The 9,020-nt window shown below is 35.0% G+C and overlaps 1 protein-coding gene across 6 annotated transcripts in view; it reads left to right on the top strand.

The window, feature by feature from the left end:
• The first annotated feature begins 2,028 nt into the window (after positions 1–2,028).
• The window catches only part of LOC127841916 (uncharacterized), a 36,440-nt gene continuing 29,448 nt past the window's right edge, over positions 2,029–9,020 (top strand). The window contains exons 1-5 of one of the 6 annotated variants that reach the window (XM_052371052.1): positions 2,695–3,187; positions 4,417–4,660; positions 7,119–7,250; positions 7,404–7,481; positions 8,115–8,310. In XM_052371052.1, coding sequence (XP_052227012.1) covers positions 7,161–7,250; positions 7,404–7,481; positions 8,115–8,310 — 364 coding nt within the window. In that variant the 5' untranslated portion in view covers positions 2,695–3,187; positions 4,417–4,660; positions 7,119–7,160. Of the gene's footprint in view, positions 2,086–2,694; positions 3,188–3,651; positions 3,694–4,416; positions 4,672–7,118; positions 7,251–7,403; positions 7,482–8,114; positions 8,311–9,020 lie in introns of those variants that run through there. The other 5 variants (XM_052371050.1, XM_052371048.1, XM_052371051.1 and 2 more) reach the window with 5 other exon arrangements.

Below are 9,020 nucleotides of genomic sequence, written 5' to 3'. Positions count from 1 at the left end.
GCATGATTATTATTACAAACGATGATTTTGTCATCCTTCCCTTTATGCGCTTATATGAATTCCACATCTTTTTGCCAACCAGTGGGCGAAGTTTGCAGGTGGGGTGAATTGACACTTCAATTACCATTTTCAATGGTAAAGGTCATGTTCCAAAGTGGTAAAAAAGCGCTCAAATCATATGCGAATGATCAATACCATAAAAATATAAACGTTCAGCGCTTTTTTTTCAATATTTGGCATTAAAAAAAAAATATTTTCGTTTAAAGTTTAGTGGTAACAATGCGAGATTTGTCTTGCGAATCACAGGGTTATTGAACGGAATGTTTAATCTCATTACGTCACATCCGGCTAAGGGACACAACTCTTACACTTGTAAATGCGAATAACTGAAGGAGTCTATTGGTCACTTTACTTGAATATAGACCACGAAAGTGTGTATCTTATTAAGAATGCAATATTGCTGCAGCAGCTGTAGTTGCACTTTTTTAATATTGTCAACACTAGAGGCCACATTTATGGTCTTATCTTCATGAAACATGATCAGAACATTTGTTCTATCGGTGTCCGAAAAATTTCTTATTTTTCAGGTAGCCCACTGTCAGGTAGCCCACTGGGCTACCAATAAAAATATTTGGTAGCCCATAAAATTTACCTACAAAATGATAAGAGGCAAGTTTTCATCTTCATTTTATTTCTTCATTTACATATACATAATATATGTATACATACATATACATAATACAGCAAGTAGTCTGATGTACACAGTCAATATCATAAATTAATGTTACATTACAGGCACCGTGTACTTAAATGTAAATGTACAAAAGAAAATCATATACTACATGTAGATATTGCATAAACCCTTTTTACACCGTTTTTGCCATATTTTATTTCCGTTTTTTTAATCCGAACAAAATAAACGAAACTCGTTTAAAAATAAGATCTAGGCATTCGAGCTCCTAGTGTGGATTAAAAGCGTTTATTGGTGATACCACATGACTGCAAATGTGTAGATACCGTTAATAAGATAATATATCACATGTCACCTTCAAATAACATCTATGATGTCAATTAAGTGCATTACTATCACGTAAATCATCCATCTCTTACACTTCTCAAGATCTTTTTTCGGCTTTGGAAACGAAATAAATTCAATGTCACCAACTAATCTGTCAGGATATCGATTGTCCGAGTTACATAATCCCCATTGACACCTTTTAACCATTTTTAATCGTTTTTTTAAAGAGGAAAACAAAAGAAACTCGTTAGAATAAAAGTGAACCTAAACATGTAGCTTGTCTAGAAAATGGCGGACAGGTCGTTGCTAACGAGTGCGCCCGATTTATCGATCGCTGATTGGTGGATCAAATCTAGTGGGCGGAGCGATCAAAGATAAGGCGTCATGTCAATTGATTGCACTTTGTTATCGGATTATAAGCAATACAGTGTACAAACACAAGGTCAGCGTGTTTATTCTACGTATGTCTGTCAATAAACCGGGCTCTTATAGATTTATAGTAGGCCGGCGGGCGTCAGCTGGAAAATTTCAGTAGCCCGATGAATTTCGGTAGCCCCCGGAAGTTGTTACTTGAGTTTAGTACAAAGTATTACTGTAATATTTCACAAGTATACCTAACATATGAACATCATAATATATTTCATATATGGTTGCAATTAATAAGCTCAATTAGAATTTGAAGTTATTACCTATAATATAATGACGTACCGGGTATTTTTTAATGTAAGAACCTAGTATTTATACATTTATGTATAGTTGCAATTAAATGTATTATAACTTAATTTAATCATAAACTACCGGTATTTACTTTGTAAACACTGAATGCTTACTATGTCTACTTGGGCTTTTGGCCTTCTGGATGTATTGTTTAATAAACTTGTTTAACTTGTTCATGAAACTTGGTCAGAATATTTGTTCTTATGATATATTGGGCTGCACAAAACAGGTCAGTTACTTTGTATCCCAGGTGTACGACTTCCAGCCTTGCAGGCCCTCTTGTTATTGGTTCAACACCAATGATCAGGATGCTCAAGAAAAAACATCAATCAATATTGCACAGCAAAAAGGTACTAAATAAACAAAAAATGAATACGAACAAAAACACCCAAAAACACACACAGATGTTTGTTTCAGTCCCTTCTGACTGGTCCATGGCTTTTGTAGCTCCTATTTTTAAAAAAGGTGAAAAGTACCAAGCTAGTAATAATAGACCAGTCTCATTAACATGTATTGCTTGTAAATTGCTTGAGCATATCGTTGTAAGTAACATCTTAGACCATCTTGACAACTTTAATATCCTGGTGGACAACCAACATGGCTTTCGAGCCCGGCGGTCTTGCGAAACCCAACTTGTGGGTTTTATCCATGACTTAGCTTCTACCATGCAGAGAGACCAGATGGATGTTGCCATCATGGATTTTAGCAAAGCCTTCGATGTTGTACATCACGGTAGATTGTTGCTGACACTAGCCCATTATGGCATCACGGGCACTACACACTCTTGGATTAAAGCTTTTCTTGGTAACCGTAGTCAACAGGTTGTTGTAGATGGGGCAACTTCCACCATGGCCCCTGTAATTTCTGGCATACCCCAGGGATCAGTTCTTGGGCCTCTTCTGTTTCTGCTCTACATTAATGATCTACCTTCGTCTGTGAAGTCAAACGTCCGTCTATTTGCGGATGACTGTGTCATGTGCAGATCCATAAAAACTTTGGCTGACACTATTCAGTTTCAGAGAGATCTAGATAGTCTATCATTGTCATTGTGGGAGCTGAAATGGAAGATGTCTTTTAACATAGAAAAATGTCATATCATGCAGTACATCTGATTACCACAAATTTTCTTTCTTTCCAAGAACAGTTGTACAATGGAACACACTTCCATCTTATGTAGTCAGCGCTGACACGATCCCTGGATTTAAATCAGTGCTGTCTACATCAGTGTTCCTTCCTTTTTATCACTGTTGATAGGATTTTCCTGAGTGGATTGAGTAGCTCGGGAAACCTATCAATCTATTTCTTTTTAACCCCCCACGCATGGCCATAATGTATCAGTAATGAACATAGCCATTATTATTAAAGAAGAAGAAAAAAAGAAGAGCGCCCTTCAAAATGAAAGTACAGGGAGACATTTTTGACATCATTTTGTTCCACGGGCCGGATATTTGGGTTTGAATTATTGATACTCATTATTTATTTTAGTTTTACGCATAATTTCTTTTCAAATTTGGTAATGTATGTTCATGTAAGCAACAAATTAACTGTTCAACAAGTTTGTCACTAGTTTTCGCGACGATGCTTCAGATTAAGGTCACAATAGACTAAAATATTTCCTTAACAAATTCAATGTAAAAGCAACAACTTCAACTTAAAAATAAAGTCAAACTTTTGCGCGTAGACACCCTCATAACTATACCTTTTCTTAGTCGAATTTATTTAAACAATTCAAAGATAGGTCATGAAGTATGTAAGAAAGAACTCGATGCACATCAACAGTCACTGTTTTAAAGACATCTTTTCACTGGGTTATCTCCAGTTGATGAGGGTTTCCTGCCATCTGTCAAAGTCTCATGCAGTATCCAACCTAAAAGCAAAATAATGAATTTGTAGTATACAACAATTTTTTTCCCTACCACATGCACACAGAAATGCAGTCAAGTTACCAGATCAGTAGGGTAATTATAATTTAAAGTTGTTCTGGTGAAAAGCAGTAAATGTTTTGAGACTTCTTTTACACCAGTTTGATTAAATATTACCTTTGCTTACTGATTCAGCACATAGACTTATTTTTAAACGCAGGCAAAATGAATTTTGATACCTTTTTTTCGTCGCAGAATTCATGCATTAACGAATCAGTTCTAGCAATAATGAATCATGTAACTTAAACCACTCAGGTGGCATCTAACACGCTATTTGAACTGTCGAAACATGAAATGTGTTGTTTACAATGACCAAGTTACATAACCAGTTATAAATTATATTAATTTTTTTGTAATTAATTGTTTCCTATATTTGATCTTGTATCCACACTTTACGCATGGTGTTCTTGTGTGAATTATCTTTTGAAAATCCTTAAAGATCGAAAAGATATGGGCATTTTATAAACCATGTAAATTGCTTGAATCATATCTAATCACCGATATTGAACATGGAACATAAATAAAACATTTAGATTTAGATAATTTATTGTAAGAATCAACAAGATTTGCATATATTTTAATATAATATATTATCAATACGTATATTATCACGCTTGATCCGTTATTTCCTTAATTCTTCATTTCATTTAAGGTGTTGCAAAATCTTAAACACGAATCAAAACTGAAATGGACTTTTGCAGGCAGAAACACTACTAAATGGCCTTTAAATTAATGTGTAAACTTCTTACTTTCCAACAGAGTTATAGCATGTGGCCGCGAAAAATGTTCAACCTGGATTTGGAAACGAGACAGAAGTCAACAAAGTTGTATATACATATCAGCAAAACATACTGAAATGTTTGACAAATAATAGCTCCAGTTACGACTCAATCAATGCGTTTTAAAGAACAGGCCTTGAAGATGCTGTGTGTAAAATATCATCTAAAAATGTCAACTCTTTATCGTGATATGCAGTCTTGAACATCAAAGTGATCCGCTATGGGTAATGATCCGGTAATGGTAACTTGACTGTATCCAAAAATTAAGTTAGTGCAAGTGCCCATACAGAGATTTGTGTATTCAAATAAATGACATTTCATTTTTAGAGGGTATAGCATTGAACACCAAAAGTATTTAGTATACTGTAACCTTAAATCAGTTTCAATCCAGTTTTGGTTTTCAAGAACATAATATATAACTTACCAATCGAATGCAGAAATTAATGATTTCCCTCTGTTAAATGTCATTTGACGATTTCAAGATCGAGTCTGAATCATGTTTTTCCAAATACAAGGTAATCAGGCTAAATCTTAGTAAAAATATTGTCAACACTCTTGAGACCTTTTTTATGACTTAATCTTGGTCAGAATATTAATCTTGACAATAAATAGGCTGAAGTTAAATATGTGTCACATGGGTTTAAAAACTAGATCATCAGGTCAAATCTTAGAAACCGCTCTATGTTGTTGCACAATTGTTCATTAATCTTAATTAAACTTGGTAAGCATATTTATCTTGACAATATTTAGACCAAGTTCGAATCTGGGTCACATGCCTCTCAAACTTGGTCTCCAGGTCACCTTGTTACAACTCTAGAGGCCATATTTATGACTCAATCTAGATGAAACTTGAATGATTATCTAAACATACTTTAGTGAGTTCCAATCTGGGTCACATGCATCTAAAAACTAGGTCACCAGGTCAAATCTTAGAAAATCTTTGGTTCTTCTAAAGAGGCCACATTTTTTAATCAATCTTTGAACTTGGTCAGAATGTTTTTCTGGACAATATCAAGGCTTAGTTGAAAGTTGGGTAATATATCAACAGGTCAAATCTTAGAAAATCTTTATTTCAACTTATAAAGCCACATTTATAACTGAATCTTGATGGAAAAAAGTGGTCAGAATGTTTTTCTTGACAATATCAAGACCATGTTTTTAACCAGGTTTTCCGAAGGAAAAAACTTGTTATTAGATTGGCGAATGCGGGCAGGCTGGCGGGCTGGCTGGCTGGCTGGCGGGCTGGCGGGCTGGCTGGCGGGCGGGCGGAACAAGCTTGTCCGGGCCATAACTTTGTCGTTCATTGTGAGATTTTAAAATCATTTGGCACATTTGTTAACCATCATTAGACGGTGTGTCGCGCGAAAAAATTACGTCAATATCTCCAAGGTCAAGGTCACACTTTGAGTTCAAAGGTAAAAAATAGCCATAAATGAGCTTGTCTGGGCTATAACTATGTCATTCATTATGAGATTTTAAAATCATTTGGCACATTTGTTCACCATCATGGGACGGTGTGTCGCATGAAAGAATCACGTCAATATCTCCAATGTCAAGGTCGCCACGACTAAAAATAGATTTATTTTAAAACAAACTTACAAAGGGGGTTAATTTTGTTTGTTCATTTCAAAAGTTCAGTTTGAGTTGTCTCCCTTTATCAGATTTTTTTTCACAATGAAAACCTGGTTTTGTGACAATTTTGTCCCTTGTTATATGAGTTAAGTGTAGTCATACTAGTAAAAAAGTAGGTCATCCTGTCTATGTTTATAGTTGGTGTACCTTGAACTAAGGTGAGCACTTTGGACAACAAGGCCCTCTTGTTTAAATGTTTTTGTCATCATACCGCAGCTTAATAAATCCAATGTTACAATCTAGGAAATTTAAGTATAATAATACAATTTGAAAGTCTGTGAACAAGTCCCTATAAAGATACCCAAGCAAATGTTATCAAATGTATCAAAAGTATTTGAATACTCTATAGTTAACTTACTTAAAATGATCAATTTAAAAAAATTACTGAAAACTCAACTTTGAATACTAGAAATAAATGTTAATGGTCGGAACAGACTATTTGTGTAGGTGGGGTTAGTGTAAACAATTAAAAGCCCATAAGCACTCAAAATCAACATATATTTAGTATATTTCAAAAATAAAGTTCACATAAAAAATCAATGTTACTTATCCAAAATTTCAATGCTAGATTAATCTGGAAATATATATTTAAAGCGGTAAAAAACGCTGGTTTTTATTTTATTGTCACAATATATTCCATGTGAATTTCTGACAACAATATCCCAACATTTACGAGCAAACGTGAGATAGGCTTTGGAAGCACAACGTTGTTCTCATGAATACATCATTCTTCCGATGCTGCCCGAAGTCAGTCTCGCTTTTGCTTGAAAATGTTTGGATATAATGGGGAGATATTTACATGGAATATTATTGTCGCACAACAAATAAAAGCGAGCTTTTTGTATCTGTTTAAATTTATTTTACCATATCACATCTAGCCTTGAAATTTTGGCTATTGCATTAAGGAACACTGATTTTTCATGGGTTAATTTTATTTTACAAAATATTTTGCGAAACATTCGTAGATTTTAAGTATTAATGTTACTTAAACTAGTGTGTATAAGTAACTGGGCAGTTCTGTCACCATTGAACAATGTCTCATAATTACAGGGCCAGACTATAATCTACACAAAAGAGCTCATAAATACCCATATGGCTGTTTATCCAGCAAAGCTGTATGCAACCAATCCTGCGTATGGACTCAGAGACATTGTCTGGCATGTGATTGCCTTGTTGAAAAAGGTGAATTTGCAGATTTACTTATACCCGTTGTAAAAGCTAATTAATCCATCCATGAACTATAGTGTTAATTCAAAGATGTGAAAAATGACAATACTATGTTGAATTAAGTCTTGCAATTTTGTTAACATATTTGTTTCTTTCTGTATTGGAAAGGGTCACAAGGTAGCGATTTTAGATGGACATGGCAGCAGGAAGACCAGAGTGTCGTATATCAGGATTTTTAAAAAGAAGGTACTGTGCTGTATTACCTTAAGTCTACTTAGAAAGTGTCTTCCCTGATAAGCCTTTAGAGAGTGCATAGGCTAATCTGGGTCGACACTTTACACATGCATTAATTCCCCATTTATTCAAAGTGAGGCTTAATTAGAAATACCCAGTGATAACATTTAGGTTAAATGTTTTGTAGGCAGAGCATTTCTTACAAGAAATTTATGTTAAATTTGAGCTTTGATAAGGGTCAGTTGATTTTGATAAGGTGATAATATACCATTTAGTTTAGCAACAGTGGTGAACAATTGAATATAGAACATTGGCTGTCTGAATTTTAAGACTTTTTTCATATTAAGGGTAAATTTAACCTATTTATTTTAGCTCGATTGCATCGAAAGCTTCAGGCTTATTGAAACGCTATCGAGTCTGTTTCCTGGGCCTAGAACCAGTACTTTGTGTCTATGGGGGAGATCTTAAAAACCCTCCCATAGTGGGGATTGAACCCATGACCTCCCGGTCGCTAGGCAGACACCATATCCATTACACCACGGCGACCTCATTTTCATATTTGACAGATAATTAGTCGCCTGTAGCAAAAACCTGCTGATGAATAGTATGATTTAGGGTGTTAAACTTTCCTTGTATGTTTTTGAGATTGCTGATGTAACCATAGCCCAGCTGAGTGTTCTTCCCCGTCATGGCTTGTGGCAGGTGTCCTGGAGCAGGGAGCTACAGCATGCAGCTTCTGGAGCAATAGGTGGCCTTGAAGGTGCAGAGAGTAGTACTGGAACATTGGCGGACTGGTTTAGTGATGAAACAGATGCTGAAGTAAACTACAAGAATGCAAAAGGTAGCCAATTAAAGCTGTATCAAAACATAATCTGTTTTTTGTTGTTGATTAGGAAGCATTGTTATTGGCTGTACTTAAGAGAAAAGATACAGAAGAATGATCCCCTACTTAAAATATGTAGTCTTTATTTCCAAAGACATAAGGTTATAACATAAAATTATATGATGACATTTTCTAAGTAACTGTTAAGAGATAACCATTATAGAAGGTTTTGTTACATATGAAAAAACAGTATACAATGTAAACAGTGATATACAATTGCACCTGTAAGAAGAAATTTAGGTTATATGTCAGTAAGCTATGGTTGCACATTGTTTATTATAATTATTACATACCGATATACTGATAGAGTACTGAAATCACAGCAGTATTCAAACACCAAAGCAAAAATGTTTAACATTTTAGCTCACCTGAGCACAATGTTCTCATGGTGAGCTTTGGTGATTGCCTTTTGTCAGTGATGTGGCGTCAATATTTGTCTTGTTTACACTCTAAAGGCCTCATATATTGTCTGATCATCATGAAACTTAGTCAGAAGATTTTTCTCAATTATATCTTGGACGAGTTTGAAAACTGTTTCAGTTTCTTGAAAAACATGGCTGCCAGGGGGGGCCGGGCATTTTTCCTTATATGGCTATAGTAAAACCTTGTTAACACTAGAGGCCACGTTTATTGTCCATTCATCATGAAACTTGGTCAGAAGATTTGTC

This window comes from Dreissena polymorpha, chromosome 8 (assembly GCF_020536995.1).
Source record: "Dreissena polymorpha isolate Duluth1 chromosome 8, UMN_Dpol_1.0, whole genome shotgun sequence".
Lineage (NCBI taxonomy): Eukaryota > Metazoa > Mollusca > Bivalvia > Myida > Dreissenidae > Dreissena > Dreissena polymorpha.
Note: the sequence above shows the minus strand (reverse complement) of the source record. Positions and strands in the feature narration are given on the sequence as shown.